At 38.6% G+C, this 21,306-nt stretch overlaps 1 protein-coding gene across 6 annotated transcripts in view; it reads right to left on the bottom strand.

Moving 5' to 3' along the window:
* NRF1 (nuclear respiratory factor 1) overlaps positions 1–21,306 on the bottom strand; it is a 146,777-nt gene that overhangs the window by 58,340 nt on the left and 67,131 nt on the right. For all 6 annotated transcript variants that reach the window (XR_003903191.1, XM_029923603.1, XM_029923597.1 and 3 more), the window contains exon 5: positions 6,867–7,007. Coding sequence is in view for 5 of the 6 variants with exons in the window: in XM_029923603.1 (XP_029779463.1) it covers positions 6,867–7,007 (141 nt within the window). In the remaining variant the exon portion in view is untranslated. The remainder of the gene's footprint in view (positions 1–6,866; positions 7,008–21,306) is intronic.

Below are 21,306 nucleotides of genomic sequence, written 5' to 3' on the forward strand. Positions count from 1 at the left end.
TCTGTTCAAATTTTCTATTCCTGATTCAGTTTTGGAAGGGTGTATGTTTCTAGGAATTACCCATTTCTTCTAGGGTGTCCAATTTGTTGGCATATAATCTTTCACAATATGCTGTTATAATCCTTTGTATTTCTATGGTGTTGGTTGTTCTCTTAATTCTGATTTTATCCTTTTATCATTATGCAGTGCCCCTCTTTGTCTCAAAAAGGACTAAATTTTAACCAATAATTCTGGACTGGTTTTTCCAGAGATGTTTCTCCTATAATTATAATGTTTGCTTGGATCTCTTCTAACCAAATTCCATGAAGATTTACAACCTCCCAAGAACAAGAGAATCTTACTGGACTCAAGTGTGGTAAAGAGAACTGATTTTCCACTAACAATATTATTGCTTAATGACTCTTCAAGCAATGACATAATTCCTAAAATCACAGTGTAGTCTGGGAATCGGCAGCAGCACTGGCACCACCTGGGATCCTGCTAGAAGGCAGACCCTCAGGTCCCACTCAAGACCCACTGACTCACTCAGGGAGAGCTCATGCACACCGGAGTCTGAGAAGCATGATTTAGGCCATCCTCTGGTCCCTGGTTTGAAGTATCCTATAAAATTTTGCTAACCTGGCTTTCAAAATCTCTGAAAAAGAGGACTTTATTAATTCATTGCAAATGAATTCTGGGGTTGTAGAATCTCCAACGAATTAATGATTTCTTCTTTTGAGCCTATGTCAACCTCCTTCAAGTCTTATACAAGGAGGCAGACAGATATGGGATCAGTTCTATTTGGTAGAGAAGTTGCCATTTGGTAAGTTCTATTTGGTAACAAGTTACCATTCTTAAAGGTGTCTAGAAATGCAAGTTGTTATTTTAGCACTAAAAATATTTCAAAAGTATATGTTTTGTACCACACTTACACACAAAAGACTTTATCAGGATCAAAATATAAAACAAAAATAAATAAAAAAGACAAGAACCAAACCTACAGAGCTGCTTCCTAAAAGAACCAGGGCATTCAGTTCACACAGAAGTTAAAGTACTCTATCATATGTCATTTCAATTTGTGTAGGAGACAATTTCGATAGCGCAAGCCAAGAAATTCCTTTATTTTTATTGTATTAAAATTCTTTTAATGTGTATTTTTGAGAGAGAGAGAGACAGAGCATGAGTTGGGGAGAGGAAGACACAGAATCCGAAGCAGGCTCCAGGCTCTGAGCTGTCAGCACAGAGCTTGACTCGGGGCTCCAACTCACAAGCTGTGAGATCATAACCTGAGCCAAAATTGACACTTAACAGACTGAGCCAACCAGGTGCCCCAGTAAATGTTTAGTGTAGATGAGCTGAAATAACTCAACCTGAGTGATGATTACGATAGTTTTATAGAAAGAGAGACACAGAAAGCACGGGCAACATGGACTCAATCAATCATTCCATCCGTTTGTCGCTAACTTGCTTCATAAATTGCTTCCTCTCTTTATGCCTCAATTTTTCAGTATATTGTCATCTGTATTGCCCCACTTCATCACTGAGCCAAATAAAAATTACAGATTCACTAACTTTCTGTAGGTGAAAAATGGGTGAGAAATGGTACATTCACATTATTCAAAAGTTAATATAGTTCATGCATAGTATTAATAACTAGTAATAAAATGTTTGTGTGACGCCTTAGTTTTCAAAGCACCTTCCCTATAATACCTCATTTTCTCTTCCTCGGACTCCATAAAGTAGGAGATGATAGATAATTCTCACTTTCAAAAGATAAGATGGAGAACCAGGACTATATGTGGTAGGACTGGGACTAGAGACCAGACCTTCCAACTCTAATAAACCATGCTAACTCTCAAATTTATAAAGAATTAAAATAACAGAACACTTAACATCAGAACAATATCGAACATAATTTACTATCTCTGGATGATTCAGAACTCATTTTAGGATTACATATAGAATTATATTTATGAGGAAGGATCATCAATATAAACACTAGTCATCTCCACAGCATTCAGTGCAGATAATTAGTAGAGCATCTGGTCAACCTAAGTCCTTCTCTGTTACAGTGCACTTTTACAATTCTAGAATTTTATCACTTCCAGGAAGTTGTGGATTGCCCGTATGATCTGAATTCCAGAACTGGTGTCCAATTGAATTTACTTTGTCCTTTATGGCTACTGACTATATATGAGCTTTGCTTCCTTGACTATAAAATAGGAATTACACACACACACACACACACACACACACACACACACACACTCTGGAGGGCAAGGATTAAATGAGATACCCTTGTATATAACTTCATAGTGTACCTTCCAAAACATAGTAGCTATAGACAAGAAAAATAAGACCAAAAAAGAGTTGTTAACATCTTCATTTAAACATAAAAATCAAGCAAAACTTCAACAAACTGTACTTTAAAAAATTCAAGTTTAATATAAATATGAAAATATATTTTGTGTTTCAATGGTTATAAAAGTAACCCCATGTTGGGGCGCCTGGATTACTCAGTTGGTTAAGTGGCCAACTCTTGATTTCACCTCAGGTCATGATCTCACCGTTCATGAGTTTGAGCCGCACATCAGACTCTATGCTCACAGTGGAGAGCCTGCTTCGGATTCTCTGTCTCCCTCTCTCTGCCCCTCCCCCACTTGTGTTTTCTCTCTCTCCTCTCAAAAATAAATAAATGTTAAAAAAAATTTTAATTAAAAAAAAGTAACCCATGCTTATTAGACAAAGAAAATGAAAATCACCCATAATACTACCATGCATGGATAATCACTGTTAATATTTTGGTCCTACAGTAAAGAGATTTATATCCTCTAAAGTTATACCCCCCCCCCATACACACAGAGGCAAGCTTTATGTGGATGTTTAAACAAATGAAATTGATTGACTCAATTATATATTCCCTGAAAAAAAAAAAACTAGCCCCCTCCCAAAGAAACATAAAATGAAGTGCTAAACAAAGTACTGAATAAACCACTCAAATTAGAGTACATAAGAAATGGTATTTTACAAGCAGTTAAAACTACTGGAATTCTACCCCACTGCAAGAGACAGCAAGTCAGCATTTTTAGTGTCTAATTTTTTGTTGGATAATAAACTTTTAGTCTCTTCTGGGAGCTGTTCTCCTTGAATGTAAACACTAAACATCACTGCTATAATTTTTTCAAGCACAATATTCTCAGATTTTCCTGTTATAAACAATGCCATGAACATAACATCTTTGCTGACTTAGAGGGTGTGACATACACATGTTAAGTTTTGAGACGCACCACCCACCTGTATTCTGGAAGACCACACCACTGCTCATGTCTATCAACAGTGTGTTAAAACGCTCATATTCCCATTCCTTTTCTTGTTGAGCTTTGGTTTGAAATAACATCATGCTTTTACTGCCATTAATAGTGAAAGCCTTAGGATCAATGAGGAAAAAAGGTAACTGGCTCACATTAAGAACAAGTATGTGAGAGAAAAAAAAGTGTCCGAGGTAAAAACCTAGGATCCAAATACTCAGAAGTTCCCATTCAATTAGGAGCTGGATTTTTCATTGTCTTGCTCACTCCTCACCATCTGTTTTGCTATGTATTGTTTTTTAGTCATGATCTGTGATGAGAAGGGAAAGAAAGGAATGTAGGGTGATAAAGAAAATGTATGCCCCCAACAAAGTAGCAGCTTCCCTGGATCCTTCATTACACAAAGCTCTCCTGAGTATGTAATTCACAAAAATGGAAACCAACACAGTTTCAAATGTTTTAACATGAAAATTAAACTGTTTGTTCTGACTTCTGGGGCCATCAGCCAAGTTTCATAAGAGTCAGTGATATGATCTAATGATGATTTATGTTAATCATTTAATACAATCAAAACCTCAGATTATTTAATGTAACATAAATGATGATTTAATATAATCAAAATCTCAGATTATTTCAACCTAACACACCAAATGTTACAAAGAAGGAAAAAATGGCCATCACAGGAGAGGGGATCATGTCTCACACACCTAACACAGTATTCTTTTTTTTTTTTTTAAGTTTATTTATTTATTTTGAGAGAGAAAGAGAGAACACATGATGCAAGTGTGAGCAGGGGAGGGGCAGAGAGAGAAGGAGAGAATCCCAAGCAGGCTCTACGCTGTCAGAGCAGAGCCCGATATGGGGCTCGGTCTCACAAACCATGACACCATGACCTGGGCCAAAATCAAGATTTGGACACTTAACCGACTGAGACATCCAGGTGCCTCCTGACGTAGTATTCTTAACCAAAAGCTTTGTCAGCTTTAGATATACTTTATATCTGAGACACAGAGTAGATTCTTTTCTTTTTAATGTTTATTTATTTATTTTGAGAGAGAGAGAGAGAGCAAGCAGGGGAGAGGCAGAGAGAGGGAGAGAGAAAATCTCAAGCAGGCTCCCTCTGTCAGTGAAGAGCCTGGCTCAGGGCTTGATCTCATGGTCCATGAGATCATGACCCGAGCCAAAATCAAGAGTTGGATGCTTAACTGACTGAGTTACCCAGGTGCCCCCAGAGTAGACTCTATGTCAATCAGGTTAAAAAAAAAAATTCCACCTGTTTTCTTTCATGACTCAGAATGGTCCTAAGGACAAAATAACAGGTATGAAGTGACAGGAAAGAGATTAGATAATGCTTTCCTTTTTGAACCATTATTTAGATAGTCTTCAAATGAATGCAGAAAGATCTATGAATCCAACAAGCAGAAGATCACAATCTGGCTTTTCAAATTGTTGTATTGCTTTAGGCTAAATTGCAGGTTCAGACTTAGTAAGAAAAGTGCCACCTTCCGAGTAGCAACACCAATGTCTGCAGCCAGTGAACACCCCACTCGGAGACTTGCAATCCGGATACCTACCACACTGGTCTTGTTTTACCCTGACCCTTAGTCACTCCCTGAACAGATCCTATTATTTAGAATTTAGATGTTATTTAGGTGCTGGGAGCTATAGTGGACAGCAGTAAAGAACAGAACTAAATCCCTGCTCTCAGCCTTGAGCTGGAAAGACAGACCGCTGAAAAGAGACCGCAGACAAATATAAATGCTAATGAATAAGATAGTTCCAGGGTAATCAGTGTTACAAAGACGATAAAATAGGGGATGCATTAGGAAGTGGCTTGATAGTAAGGAGAAAGCTCCTTTATATGGAATAATCAAGAAAGTCTTGTCTCAGGAGGTGATGTCTGAGCCAGACTTGGAGTAAAGTAAGGTTAAGCATGCAAGGATCTGGGAAAACAGTGTTGCGGGCAGAGGAAACAGCAAAAGTGAAAGAATGGGCCTGGAGCGTTTGACAAAAAGAAGGCCAGCGTGGCCACAGCGACTAAGAGGGAGAATGAAGAATGAAGTTGGTTAGAGGCTGAATTCTCAGATGATACAGGGCCTCAGAGGCCACGGCAGGGTCTGAATTTGATTCTAGGAGTAGCGGAAAGCCATGAAAGGGCTGAAACAATACAGTGATAAGAGCCAACTTAAGTTTTCCAAAAAATCTCTGGTGCTGTGGGAAGTATGGCCTGCAGCTGAGCAAGAGCAACAACCAGGAGAGCAACAGACCTGATGAGCTGAAATAGTCTCCACGGGAGAGAGGCTTGGCTTGGGAGAGGGTGGTGACGGGAACTAAGAAGAATGGGCAGATTTAGGGTACATTTCAGAGCTGAACTGACATGACTTGCAAATGAATCGCATCATGAGCGAGGGCAAAACAGGTAACCGAAGGGTTGCTCCTATGCCAGCACTTCAGCAACCAGACAGATGGTGGTGCTGTTAACCAATATGGGGGTTGGCGGGGGAGTGGTAGAGGGAATGGAGGGTGGGGTGTCCTGTCTGGGGCACGGGGGCGGGGGCACTGGAGATGGAACAGGGGTATAACCCAGGTTGTAAACGGTATATGGAGGAGACATAAAGCCCACAGGACAGGATGAGACCACTTGGAAAGAAACTAAGGATACAGACATGCCAATACTGATCAGGTGAGAACAGGAAGAAGAGCCAGCAGAAGAGCTGAGCGGCAGCACCATGAGGTAGGAGGGTATTCAGGAGGGTGTGGGTCAGAAACAGAGCAGAAAGCAGAAAGCGTTTTATGCAGGAAGGAATAATCGGGGGTGGAGTTTAAAAAAAAAAAAGGAAGGAATAATCAACTGGGTTAAATGTTGCTGGAGGACACTGAATAAGAAAAGGAAAGGAAATCTCCCAACTGGATTTAGCAAGAGAACAGTATGTTAATAAAGACAGCCAGTGGGAAAATGTCACAAAAGGGCATTTGATCTTGATCAAGCTATCACTTTCAAAGCTAAGATATTTAAAACAGACCATCTCAGCAAAATTCCTGAGGTATGCTGATTTATCAGGCTAAGTACATTTTGACTTCCCTTGTCAAAGAAAGAGGAGAGACGCAATGACGCAGGAGGGCGTCCTGAGTTTTCCATATTTACTCCCCAGAGAGGGGAGCCTTGGCGACAGCGTGGTGGCATTCAGAATTTACACAGAAAAGCAGAGCAACTCAGCCCAAAAGACTAACAGTTTATCTGCCCTGCTTGATGGTGATTCATCAAAGTCCTGACAGTCACCTATCTATCCAAACCAACTCCAGGCCAAAAGTTTCTTTATCTAACCCAATGGCCCAAGTGAAAGGACAGAGCTGCCAACCAAGGAGGAGACCACAGCCATGCTCTTTGGGTGGGAGCATCCTTCGAACACTACATTCTCTTCCCCAGAGGCTGCAACCGCCTCACTGTCAGACTCCAGCCTGCATCTCTCTCTCTCCCGGCTGGTGTCACCGGAGCACAAAACTGAAAAATGTGATCTGAGGCCCGCCCACACCTGGGCCACTGGCCTTTCTGTCTCCTCCCCCTGGCCCGCCCCTTACCTGGGTCATTTTGTCCACAGAGACTGGAATTCCGTCGATGGTGAGAGGGGGCAGCTCTGAGTTAACCTCCTGTGGTGCAGGGGCGTGTTCTGCCAGGGCAGACTCTAGGTCTTCCAGGATCATGCTCTTGTATTTGCGCACCTGCAGGGAATTAAGGGCAGAAGTAAACAAGATGCCCGACAGCCAAGGAGGGTTGGTGCCAAGCAACCGGAGGGTGGGTGGGGCTGCCCCCCTCAACCGCAGCAGAGCCCTCAGAACAAACACTTCTACAACGAGCAGATAAAAATACCCGATGGCCCCAAAGACATCACACCATATAGAGTTAAGTGAAAAAGATGATGAAATTATAGGTAATACTGTAGAAAGGAGCCAGTGGGAAAAGTTTTACAAAAATATTGCTTCTCAGTTAAAATCATGTTTTTCTGTCAACACTGGCCCCATCACCTGCTGCAGATCTAATAGGAATGGAATTCTTGATTCTGTTTCCCAGGCCATCTGATAAAACCTGACTGTGGCAGTTTATCACTAAAATCACTTCCAAGATCATCAAGGACTTGTATCTCTAAAACTCCAAGCAACCTATCTGAAACTGCTGCTACTTTCCTGCAAGGCCAGACCACCCAGCAGTGATTCAGTGCTCCAAAGGCTGGGCTGAAAGCGTAGGAGGAAAAAACAAGATGCATATACTGTAGCTGTGGGTCAAAGGTGCCACTATCAGTGCAAGGCCCTTGGGCCAAGAGAGACCCCCCCCCCCCCAGGTCATGACTTCCTTTCTGGTACTCCCTTGTGACAGAGGTCAACAACTTCAAATCCATGATGTCTCTGTAGCTCAGACATATAGGTCTGAACCAGATGTCACTGCTCTGACTCCTTTTCTTCTACCAGTGAAAGGTCTCTCCAAAGACAGAGAACTTAACAGTGGTGCACTGTACATACACACATATTCTTCCATGATGAGCAGAACCAGCCAGCAGACATAGGATCCTACAACCACCAATAGCGGGTGCATTCACTTATAAGAACACACGGGGGGATAAAGACACCTCCGGGGATAACAAGGAGGCCATGGAATTTTGGAAATGTGACAAGGTGGGGTAGGAAACTAACTTGCTTTTAGGGCTCAAGCCATTATCTCAGGAAATAAGAGAAGAGAAAAATGAGGTATCCCAGAAATTACGACAATGTTTGAGTCCTGGGTTTTCTGCTCTAGACCGGACTCTGAATAAAGACAAACTTCCTTATAAGTATCTCATTATGAGGGTTAAAAAGATTCCCATACTGCACCTCACATATGTGGAAAACTAAAAATTATTGTTGGCTATGAAATACAATTTTTGCAGTTACAGAACCTTCCAAATTGGTCAACAATGAAAAGGATGAAAGAAAAATAATACAAATGTGTAGAATTGTTATCATGCTGGTTTCTAACCAAAAAAAGAAAAGTTTGAGTTTTTACACTACCAGCCCATGGAAAACTCAATCGTATAAGCCTAAAGTCTAATCTTTGAACTTTAACATATTAGGTCAAATCATCATATTAGTACGTAGGCCCATAGTAAGAGTGAATGATAATAGTATAAAAATAAATTTCATTGTGCTGGAAATACCCGGCATTCAAAGACAGGAAATCATTAGATTATTACTAATACATCATTAGCTAGTTTCAAACAATTTTGGTCATTTTTATGGGACAGTGAAATTCTAGAAATTCACATTCAGGCATTTTGCTAAACTTATTAGTGCCATATAATTCCTTAAAAATATCTTGAGTATCAAAAAAAAATTGCTGGAAGAGCATTCTTCTGAGTAATTTACAACAAAACTTCAGCTGTGACCACAGCATTTTTAAGGTTACTCAGTAAAGTTTCCCAGAATTATCAAGCTAGTGCTTTAATTCTGATTTATCAATTCTTTTTTTTTAATTTTTCAATGTTTTATTTATTTTTGAGAGAGAGAGAGAGAGAGAGAGAGAGAGAGAGAGAGAGAGACAGCGTGAGCAGAGGAGAATTAGAGACAGAGGGAGACACAGTATCCAAAGACAGGCTACAGGCTCTGAGCCAGCGTCAGCACAGAGCCCAACACAGGGTTGGAACCCACGAACCATGAGATCATGACCTGAGCCGAAGCCAATACTCAGCCAACTGAGCCACCCAGGCACCCCTGATTTATCAATTCTGAGATGTGTATTTTTTCATGTTTATCATGGCCAGGGAAAGAAAAAGGGAGACAGACTCTGAAGCACGCCCCAGGCTCTGAGCTGTCAACACAGAGCCCGCTTTGGGGCTCGAACCCACAAACCACAAGATCATAACCTGAGCCCATGTTGATGCTTCAAATGCCCCTGAAATTGGGATACATCTTAAAACTGCTATGGATAAGGCAGCTTGGGCACAGTTGTCATTCCTGCATATATGAACATGGCTGTTATCCCTGGGAACAATTCAATCCCTTGCCTTTTCAATCAACAAATCATTGAGCACCATTTGAGAAAAGGATGTGAGTCTTGATTGTAGTTGGATAATCTCCCCAGTGATATCAAGAGCCCCCAGCATCAAACTTGTTGCAGCTTGGAGACAATAGCAGAGCACTTTCTAAAGACATGCAGCACCACCCATGCTCTTGATGGCGCAGAGGACAGTATAACATGAAATGTCACCGCCAATGAGGTCTTTGAAACAAGAAGTCATTCAGAAGCATTGAGCTGTGAAAGTGGCAAAGTTTCAGGAGTATCAATTTATTTCACTTTCCTTTTCCTTTTTATGTATTATGTAAAAATGCAATGTGATTAAAATCTATGTCTAAATAAACTTGAAAGTTTTCAATAAATATAAAATAAAAATTCTACATGATAAGCACTGTGCTAGAGTTTGTCAATGTTTTTCTTTTATCATGGCACATAAATAACGGTGCATCTTGTAACTGCTGATGTCATAGACATGATGAGAAACAGGTTTGTTTTTCCAACTTCTTCTATTTTTTTTATTTAAATGTTTCTTTTTTTAATGTTTTATTTATTTTTGAGACAGAGAGAGACGGATCATGAGCGGGGAGGGGCAGAGAGAGAGGGAGACAGAATCTGAAGCAGGTTCTAGGCTCTGAGCTAGCTGTCAGCACAGATGCTGAGGCAGGACTCGAACCCAAGAACGTGAGATCTGACCTGAGCTGAATTCGGAGACTTAACCGACTGAGCCACCCAGGCGCCCCCTATCTTCTATTTTAAAAACCACAGTGTAAGCCTTTATTACTTCATACCAATGTCACTGACAAGTAACTGGTTTTACAAAGTTAAAAACCACTTAAAATCACCTGATCCGTCTACCAATCGCTCTTTCCCCAATTCACCAGTCTGGCTTAGTCAGTAGAGCATGTGACTCTTGATCTCAGGGTTGTGAGTTCAAGCTTACGTTGGGTGTAGAGATTACTTTAAAAAAAATATATATATATACATATATGTATATACATATTAAAAATATATTTTTAAAAACTCAGCCCCTTTGGAACTATATGAAAATAAATACATTTCTGAAACAGTGAATATGATTTATTGATCACTTAGTAGGTTTCAAGCATGGCATATATTATCTCAATTAATCTTCACATGATTCTATAAGGAGAATTCTATTATACCCATTGTACAGCTAAGAAAAACAAGGCTTAATAAACTTAAGTAGTTTCCCCAAATCATATAGCTGTGTAACAGTAATACAAGTGCAAACCAAACTGATTTTTATCTAGCTCCAAAGCCTGTATGTTCAACCACTTAGCTATTATTTCTTTTTTTCTCAAAACCACCTCCACAGCTCCTCACTTCTCACAGGCTGAAGTCCAAACTCTCAGTCCAGTATTTCAACCTTTCTAATCATTCCCTGGTTTTCCACTGGGGCCACCAGATAACATTAGTGCCTGCTCAGCTCTGTAGACTGTGGGAACTTCCGGCACCCTCTTAGTTCGCCAGTTTCCTCACTAACTTTTGCATCTAGCAAGTTCTTTTCTACCTCTGGGTCTTTAATTCTGCTTCCTATCCAAACATTATCCATCTTTCAGGGCCCAACTCAATTTCCACTTCATTTAAGAAAAATCCCTAAGTGTTCTAGCCATAAATCTTTTACTCCTTTTTAAATTCCTACAAACTCAAATGGTCACTTAGATGTCACACTAGCATGTGACATGGCTGAGCACAGGGACTGGGTCTTGTGCTTAACATTTATTATGAAATAGTTGACATATTCAGACATGTGCAGATGATATATTAACAAACATTCTCATAATCGCCAGAGACGGAAAGTGCGTAGGGTGCTTATAAGAGCCATTAGCGTTCTGGGCATGGAATGTGCTTGTTGAGGATTTAGGAATTGGCTGCTACAACCATAATATCAATGGGCCTTTAGTGCGGTTGCAAAGACAGTCCCAGACAAGATATCATAGTTCTTCTGTATACCTGAAGCTTTTCTGGAGAAAAGAAGAGCCTTCAGGAAGGTCCCATGGAGGATCAAAAAATAAATTTTTTTTTAACCTATGAGCTCCTTGGAAATGAAAAATATATTGTCACCTGAGGTATGTAACAAAAAGACACCCGAGCACAGAGCTGCCTGCAGACCCGTGATCCTCCGGCACGGCTGGCACAGAGCCAGGCCATGGGCTCTTGTTACACTGGCTTCGCCCTGTTCCCTCTCCAGCCCCGATGTCAACCTCTGTCCTCCCCTGCCTCAGTCCAGATCCCTAATGTTCCCCTTGCCCCCTGGATCTCTAGTTTTGGATCTTGAAACCTCAAAGGACTTGGGTGGAATTCTTATCTCATGCTTTGTATCTAACAGTGTTAGTTATTTGTTGAATATGTGGACAAATGAAGATCTTTCACTTTACTATTGTTAGAAATTTTAGTTCCAGTATAATACAGTTTTATATTAGTTTCAGGTGTACAATATAGTGACTCAACAGTTCTGTACCCAGTGCTCATCATGATAAGTGTAATCTTAATCCCCCTCACCTGTTTCACCCCCCTCCCCCCGCCCCCAGCCTCCCCTCTTGGTAACCATGGGTTTGCTCTCTAAAGTGAAGAGGCCCTTTTTGATTTCTCTTTTTTCTTTGTTCATTTGTTTTGTTTCTTAGATTCCACATATGAGTGAAACCATATGGTATTCTTTACTATTTTTTAAGTATTTAAATCTCAAAAACTCAACCTAGCTCAAAGCTATTTTTAAAAAATTTATATTAAAAAGTGAATGAATTAGAACAAGTAATCATGACCAACTCCAGAGTCTACTGGGAAAGAGGAACTGAAGACAGAAGGATGATTTCAAAGACGGCTGGGGACAACCCCAGAGCTTCTTCTTGCCTCTGTGACTATGACGCATTTCTGTACCTATAGAACTGGTTAGTCATTTCCAGCGTGTCCCCATCTAAATGCCATGGACTATGAACTCTGAGGAAAAGAGCTCCATCTCTAGAAACTCCTCAAGTTCTTCTGAAAAAAGGACAGAAATTCTGTTTCTCAACAAAATATTTCTAGGTCTATTCCTACCATGCCTATAAAAATATGGGACATGGCAGTAAGCCAAAAGAATACCATCAGGGCACAGCTACTTAAAAAATCTACCATTTGCCAATGCTTTTCATGCCAGCTCTCTATAAACATATATAGGGGGATGATAATCAGCTTTAATTAATTTCTACTGCTCCCCAGTGAGGTAGGTATTACCCTTATTTTACACACGAGGACACTGAGCAACATGTAGGAAAAATCCATGTGGGGAACTACACAAAAAAAATCAAGGTTTAAAAACAGTTTTCGCAAATGTGGAGTTTTAGTTATATATGCCCACTCTGGTTTAATACCAATGCATTGGCAAAATGGAACTTGCTTGTCTAAATGTTAATAATGTTATGTTTTACTATGGGAGCCACACGTTCACTTAAGAAGGATATCAAAAAGGGTCAAAACACTCAATGGAGTTGCTCTGGAGGTCTTTTAATTTGTTTTTTGTTTTAAAAAGCTGAGGCTTAAGAAGACAAAGGTTTTAAACTGCAGAGAACGTTAGATCCCAAGCAATGTAGAGAAACCTTGAGCTTCTGGATAAGCAAATCTTGTTCTACATCATATTCGAAGCCCCTTTCTGAGAGTTTAGCTGTTTTGTTTCACTATCCTACATTACACATATAGACAGGGCATGTGTGACCTCTGAACCCGGTAGCTCCTCCAGCCAGCCAGCCACCAAACAAATATTATTCATCTCCTGTATGCTACGCACTGTGCTAAGGAAGGGCTGAGGGACAAAACGGAAAGATTTATCAGTCACAGTGTCCCATTATTGTGTACATTCCTACTTAGCGGAGAGGACAAACAAAAAATAATCACAAAAATAAATGTATGATTACAAACCGGGACAAGTACTATAAAGAAGAACAGAAGCTAACTTCATTGTTCTTTACTTCCCCAGGTCTCTTTTGAGATCCAAGGCAGGATTAGAGCCTGGAAACCATATCTGTATTGCTGAGTGCTGCCAAATATTTAAGATGCTTTATTCCTTCAACAAATATTACTGAGCAACTACTTGTGGCAGGGGGAATGTGTGGCACTGGAGCAAAGTCGATCCAGCCCCCCTGTCTTGGGGCTCACAATCTAACTTGGGACAAACAGGGATCAAATTACCACACAAATAAGAGTGCTTCTGTAGTTAAGTAGGCGGAGGTGCCGTGAGAACTTGGGCTAGAACAAGGGGCCATGACTTGTGCAGGAGGTGAGAGAAGGCTTCGCAAAGGAAGTGTCCACGGAGCTGAATTCTTAAGTATGAGTCAGAGTTATAAGATGAGGAAGGAGGTCAGAAAGAGAGCAAATTGGAGTTAAGAGCATACACAAAAGCTCTGTGGAGGGATAAAACTGAGTTTGTGCAAAGGAGTGAGCGGAGACTCTGGTGGCTGGAGTGGAGAGAAATTGGGGAGGGGGGAAGACATGGCTAGGGGTGGAAGGGAGTCCTGCAGAGGCCTCCTGCTGGAAGGGAACTGGACGGACACCAGGGTTGGGAGCCAGGCTTGTGGCAATGGAAATAGAGAACATCAGGCAAACTTGAGAGCTATTTAGGAAATGGAGAATAAAATAATGGGGGTGGGGAGGAGAAGAGAGAGAGGGAGGTGCCACAAATGGTTCTAGGTTTCTGCCTTGCATAACTGGATGAGGGAGAGACAGACACTGAAACAGACATTAGGTTTCTTTCTTTCTTTCTTTCTTTCTTTTGGTGAAGGAGAAGATTTAAGTTTATAGTTTTGCTCAAGTTGAGGTGCTACTAAGATATCTAGAAGGAGACTTTTCTCTTTCCTGTTCTATTTCAGTAACAATCTTTTGGAAGTATTTTTGATAGTGTCTGTTTTCTGTTATTTGTATCTTCAATGTATATAGAAATAACCTTTTCTCTCTTTTAAAAACTGTATTCAAACATATGGACATTTAGATGGAATTTCACTTTTTTTTTTAAAGGTTTTATCTTTAAGTAAACTCTACATTCAACATGGGGCTAGAACCCAACAACCCTGAGATGAAGTCATATGCTCTACCTACTGAACAAGCGAGGTGCCCCCCAAATTTCACTTCTATGTCCTACCTTTCATTCCATCACTTGCTCACGCCCAAGGTGCCCTGATGGCCTCTCCTGTTTCTGCATGTCTGACCGAGAAAAAGGAGAGGAGGAGCGACTTCTCATGTTCGTTACCACTGAAACAATGCCCTTTAAATTGCCTCCTTTCCTCCCCTGAAGCAGCAGCAGCTAGTAGTAGCTACAATGGGTTGTTTTATAACAACCACCCTGACCTTTCTTTCATAGGACTGTGGAGAACTGAAAGGTAGCTCTATTTTAGAAGGGCTACAAGGACTAAAAATGTGAGATTAAATGTGAAACCTCATATTTAATGCCCTAGACAAAACTATGGGAGACGTTAATACTCCGTCACCTTGAACCCAAATCCCAGCAGTGGCTCTACTATTCAGAAGTTGGGAAATCTTCGGCAAATCACTTAGCCTCTTTGGTCTAGTGTTCTCTTGCAAAATGAAAATAATATATCTCCAGGTTATTGCCAGAGTTGTTGAGACTATGTAGACTCCAAAGTTTTATAAATCTACTATACTATTCAAATACAGAATCTTCTGCATTCAACAGTTCCATAAACATGTATAAAATGTAGATTTACTTTTAAAGTAGGACCAAACTCTTTGTATGGTTCAATAGCATGCTTTGTTCACTTACTACATCATTACCATCTGAAAATGACAACAAAAAGATCTATGTCATCGTATTTAATGGAGGGATAGCAGTCCTATCTCTGGATGACCCATCAATTTAACTAATCTCTTATCTTTAACATTTAGGTTATTCTCATTTTTTAAAAAATACTATAAAGAGTATAGTGACTAATATACTTGTATATACATATTTGCCCTTTTAACCAATTATTTCCTTAAGATAAAATTCAACAGGAAGTTGGGTTAGAAAGTATACATTTGGGCACTTTTTATTCCAGTTGCCAATCTGCCCTGTAGAAAATTACACCAATTTAAACAGCCTCAAATGCCAACATTGCAAGTTGTACATCTTTTTCATGTCTGCCAATCCAAGCCATGTGAAATGGCTTCTGTTTTAATTCCCATTGCTTTGAAAATTTTTGTGTTTGTTAGACATTTGTATTTCTTCCTTCTGTTCATGTCCTTTTCTCTTTTGTCTTTGGGTATTTGAAGACATAATTTTAAATGAAAAATTTAAACATACAGACAGATGTAAAGAACAGTAAATAAATGCTTCAATTCTCACCACCCAGATTCAACAATTGTCAACATTCTGGCATAATTACTTCTTCTGCCATCTGTACACATACACACACATGCAATGTTTTTTGGGCTAACCACTTAAAGTATATTTTAGACACTGAGACACTTCTAAATACTTTAGCATGCATCCTGGAAAGATAAGGGCATTCTCATACATAACTACAATACAATGATCACATCCTACAAAAATAACAGAATTCCTTAATATCACCTAATATTGAATCCATATTCAAACATACCTTTGGGTCTTTATTATTCACCTGTTCATATTTTTATTGCTTTTTGAGAGCTCTTTATATATTAAGAATATTAATCATTAGTTCATTACTTACTGTGTGATCTTGAACAAACTACTTAAACTCTCAAACCCTCAAATTTCTACATCTGTAAAGCACAAATAACTATATATACACACACACATATATATATATATAAAATAGGGTTATTGTGATGATTAAGTAAAAATCATAAATATAAAGTACTTAGCAGAAAATCAGCATGTTAAAAATACTCAATAAATTGTAACTGCTATTATTAATTTGAAAAAGTTTTCCAGTTTGTTGTGAGCCATTTAATTTTATTTACAGTGCCTTGCTATACACCCCAATTGTGGGCAAGGAGATAATATGGGCAGAACTCTAAAACATTTTAACATCAACTATTTGAAGCCCTAGTAAAATTTCCAGTCCCCTTTTAACAAACTCTTAAAATAACAGACAATCTTGAATCTGAAATTCATATTCCAAAACTAAACAGCCCTATTGAATTTTAATTTTTCTAGAGTTCTCAGCAGCTTCCGGCTAGAAAAGCAAAAAGGAAGATTAAGGATGGCTTCAGGCAGGAGGACAAAGTGTAAATATCAGTTTTTAAATTATTAAATGAGGTTATACAAAGTACTTATAACTATACCTATCATATAGTTATACCTATAGTATATATACCATAGTAAGCACTCAATAAATGTTAGACATTATTATAAAATCTACATAATTTCTGTAACTGTTATTAACAAGAGATTATGTAGAATACACTGCATACTGATTATGGTAAACAGTGGCTCTAACGATTTACCACCACTTTGTACCCCAGTGTACAGGAAGATTAAGGAACATCCTATACCTTGAAAGTTAACAGAGATCACCCAAAATAATCAGAGCATAGTGTCCCCTTTGAGGGATATAGTTGAATTACTTTTTCGATTTTGTACATGCTTATTGTTCTACTGAAGTTTAGGTATATTTTAGTTATTTTACTTTCTTACTAACTTACCCACTTAGTTGAGATTTTTAATGTATAAGAACAGAATTAATGCACAGCATTTCCCTACAATTTTCAATCTATTCGTATCTGTAATTATACCTCTTATCTAATTTCTAAGACTATATATTTGCTTTCTTCTCCCTTTTCCTCAACTAGCATGCTAGAAAATTTTCTATTTCATTGGATTTTTCATAGTATCATTTCTGGAATATAACAATTCCTACCTTTTCTGCTCACAGACTTGTTCCTGTCTTCTACATGTTTATTCTATTTTTTTCTTAGACTCATTTTAGTATTTCCTTTCCAGATTCTTGAATTCAATAGTGTTTTTCCATCTTTCTTGTGTATATAAAAAAAATTAAGACAGTGAATATTCCTTTGAGTAGCAGTTTGAGTCATAATTTTTAAGTTTTGTTTTATATTGAAAAAAATTTATTTTTGAGAGTGAGACTGTGAGTGGAGGAGGGTGGCACAGAGAGAGGAGGAGAGAGAGAATCCCAAGTAGGCACCACACTGTCAGCACAGAGGACAACTCGGGGCCCAATTCCACAAGCTGCAAGATAGTGACCTGAGCTGAAATCAAGAGTTGGATGCTTAACCGACTGAGCCACCCAGGCGCCACACACCCCCAATTTTCTTTTAAAGTTTATTTATTTTGAGAGAGAAAGGGAGAGTGCTTTCTGTTTGTGAAATCGTTTGCAAATTAAGTTTTCTTTTTAAGAAGTATGTATATGTGTATTTATTAGTATTTTAAAATTTCCATGTGGCTGAAAAATCTTTTCCTGTCCATCTTTTGATATTAAGTTCAAAATTTCCTATACTATGGTCAAAAAACGGCCTGTATAATTCCACTACTGGGTATTTACCCAAAGAAAATGAAAACACTAATTTGAAAAGATATACGTACCCTTTAATGTTTACTACAGTATTATTTACAATAGCCAAGATACAGAAGCACCCCAAGTGTCCATCCACAGACAGATGGGAGAAAGAGGTGGTATATATACATAACACAGTATTTCTCAGCCAGAAAAAAAGAATGAGATCTTACCATTTGTAACAACATGGATGTATGTAAAAGGTAAAATGCTAAGTGAAATAAGTCAGAGAAAGACAATTACCATAGGATTTCATTCATATGTGGAATTTAAGAAACAAAACAAACAAAGAAAAAAAACCAATAAACCAAAAAACAGACTTTTAAATACAGAGAACAAACTGTCAGCTGCCAAGGGTGAGGGATGAATAAAATAGATAAAGGGGATTCAAGAGTACACTTATCTTGAGCACTGAGCAATTTACAGAATCTCCGAACCATTGAATTGTGTACCCAAAACTAATATAACACTGTATGTTAATTATACTTCAGTTTTTAAAAAAGAGAGATATGTAGTTATAGGTGAAAAACAAAATTCAAGTAGTTCCTTAAATTAAAAAAAAAAGTATGGCTTATGTAATTTCTGCATTTTATAATTTATTAAAATGTTGGGGGGGCCTAATAATAATATATGGTCAATTTTTAGAATTCATGCATGTTATTTTTCAAATATGGCATATTACCCCTGTGCAGTAACAATGCTAGTAAATATATCTTCTATATTAACCTTATTGATTTTTTTTTATTCAGATTCCTATAATCTTATTTACAGTTTTCTTCCTTAATCTGACACAGATTATTAAGGCCTCCTGCTACTATCATTTTTTATTTTTTTGTATATTTGTAATTTTCTGATCCACACACTTTGCTTTAATGATAGTTGAGGCATAAAAGGTTCAATATAAATTTATACTGTTTACCAATACCAAATTACCTCTGGTTCTCAGTTAATACTCATTTGTCTCGAGAATTTGGCTTTGTCTGATATTAATGCTACAATCCATGATTTATTTTTGTAGGCATTTCTCTGACATGCTTTTGCCTATTATTTTACTTTTAACATTTTTAACAGCTTTATTGAGATTATAATTCATATACCTTACCTAGTAGTTTCATATGACTGACATGAGTATGGCTAACTTAGTGGCTTATAAAAACAGAAATTTGGGGCGCCTGGGTGGCTTAGTCGGTTAAGCATCCGGCTTCAGCTCAGGTCATGATCTCACAGTTCGTGGGTTCGAGCCCTGCGTCGGGCTTTGTGCTGACAGTTAGCTCAGAGCCTGGAGCCTGCTTCAGATTCTGTGTCTCCCTCTCTCTGACCCTCCCCTGCTCGTGCTGTCTCTCTCTGTCTCTCAAAAATAAATAAAAAACATTTTTAAAAAACCCAGAAACTCATTTTCATAGTTTCTCACTGGGCTAAAGTCAAGGCTATTGGCAAGGCTGGTCCTTCTGAAGGCTCCAGGGGAGAGTCCATTTCCTTGCCGTGTCTCGCTGCTCCCAGCCTGTATTCTTTGGCCCCTGACCCCTTCCTTGCATCCAACCATTTACTCCTACCAACACATCTTCTATTTCTTTATCAATCTCCCTTTGTCTTCCTCTTGTAAAGACCGTGTAGTTAGACTTAGGGCCTACCTGGATAATCCAGGGCAATTTCTCCATCTCAAAATTATTAACCTAACCACTTTCCAAAATCCTTTTTGCCATACAAGGTAACACACAAAAGTTCCAGGGATTTGGACCTGGATATCCTTGGGGGTCATTATTCAGCCTATCAGAGCATACAATTCACCATTTAAAGCTTATATTTCAACCTTTTAAAGTATATATGTAGGGGTATGTAAGCATCATCATAATCTAATTTTAGAACACTTTTATCCCCTTTAAAATAAACTCCATACTCATTGGTTGTCACTTTCTATTCCTCCCTCCCATCTCTCCAACCTGGCAACAACTAATCTACCCTCTATCTCTATAGATTTGCCTGTTATGGATGTTGCCTAGATATGGAATCATACAACATGTAGTCTTTTGTGACTGGGCTCTTTCACTTAGTGCAGTGTTTTCAAGGTTCATCCCTGCTGTAGCTTTTATCAGTATTTCATTCCCTCTTACTGCTGAATAAACAGTCCATGTATGGAGAATAATACATTTATTTATCTGTTCATCACTTGATGAATATTTGGGTTGTTTCTACTTTGTGGCTATTATGAATAATGCTGCTAAGAATATGCGTAAGTTTTATGTGTAAATCCTGCTGCTATCAGCACTGTGTGTGTAAGATTTGTTTTCAGTTCTCTTGGGTAAATCTTTGTTTTCAGTTCTCTTGGGTAAACCTTGGAGCAGAATTGCTGCGTCATATGATAACTCTACTTTTAATATTTTAAGAAATTTCCAAACTGTTTTCTGAAGCAGCTGTATCACTTTTTATTCCCAGTAGCAATGTATGGAGCGTTCCAATTTCCGCATATTCTCAACAACACGTATGGATGTCCATCTTTTTGATTATAATAATCCTAGTGGTGTCTAATTCTGCTTTTGGCTTTCATTTTCCTAATGACTATTCATCATTAGTGCTCATGTACTTGCTTGCCATTTCTCTCTATATATATTTGGAAAAATATGTATTCAGATGTGTTGCCATTTTTTAAAAACTTTAGTACATTTGAAAACAATTTACTTTAGTCTCAGCTATTACAGTTGTCAAATCACAACTCTATACATTATGCTATGCTCAAAAGTGTAGCTACTTTCACCCTACAACGCTATTATGGTACCATTGAGTATATGCCCTATACTGCACCTTTCATCCCCATGACTTACTCATCCCATAATTGGAAACTTGTACCGCACACTCCCCCTTACCCGTCTGCCTGTCCCCCACCACTCCCCTCTGGCAATCACCAATTTGTTCTCTGTATTTAAGAGTCTGTTTCTGCTTGGTTTGTTTTGTTTTTTAGATTCCACATATAAGTGAAATCATATGATACTTGTCTTTCTCTGACTTATTTCACTTAGCATAATACCCTCTAGATACATATTTGAGTTTATTTTTGTGAATGGTCTAAGAAATCATCTAGTTTCATTCCTGGGCATGTAGCTGTCTAGTGTTCCCAGCACCAGTTTTTGAAGAGACTTTCTTTCCTCCATTGTATATTCTTACCTCCATGGTCATAGATTAACTGACCATATAACAGTGGGTTCATTTCTGAGCTTTCTATTCTGCTCCATTGATCTGTGTGTCTATTTTTGGTGCTAGTATCATACTGTTTTGACTATTAAAGCTTTGTAACACATTGTGAAGTCTGGGATTGTGATACCTCCAACTGTGTTCTTTCTCAAGACTGGTTTGGCTATTTGAGGTCTTTGGTGGATCCATACAAATTTCAGGATTATTTGTTCTGCTTCTATGAAAAATGCTATTAGTATTGTGATTGGGATTGCATTGAATCTGTAGATTACTTTGGGTAGTATGGCCATTTTAACAATATTAA

Source organism: Suricata suricatta, chromosome 2 (assembly GCF_006229205.1).
Source record: "Suricata suricatta isolate VVHF042 chromosome 2, meerkat_22Aug2017_6uvM2_HiC, whole genome shotgun sequence".
NCBI lineage: Eukaryota > Metazoa > Chordata > Mammalia > Carnivora > Herpestidae > Suricata > Suricata suricatta.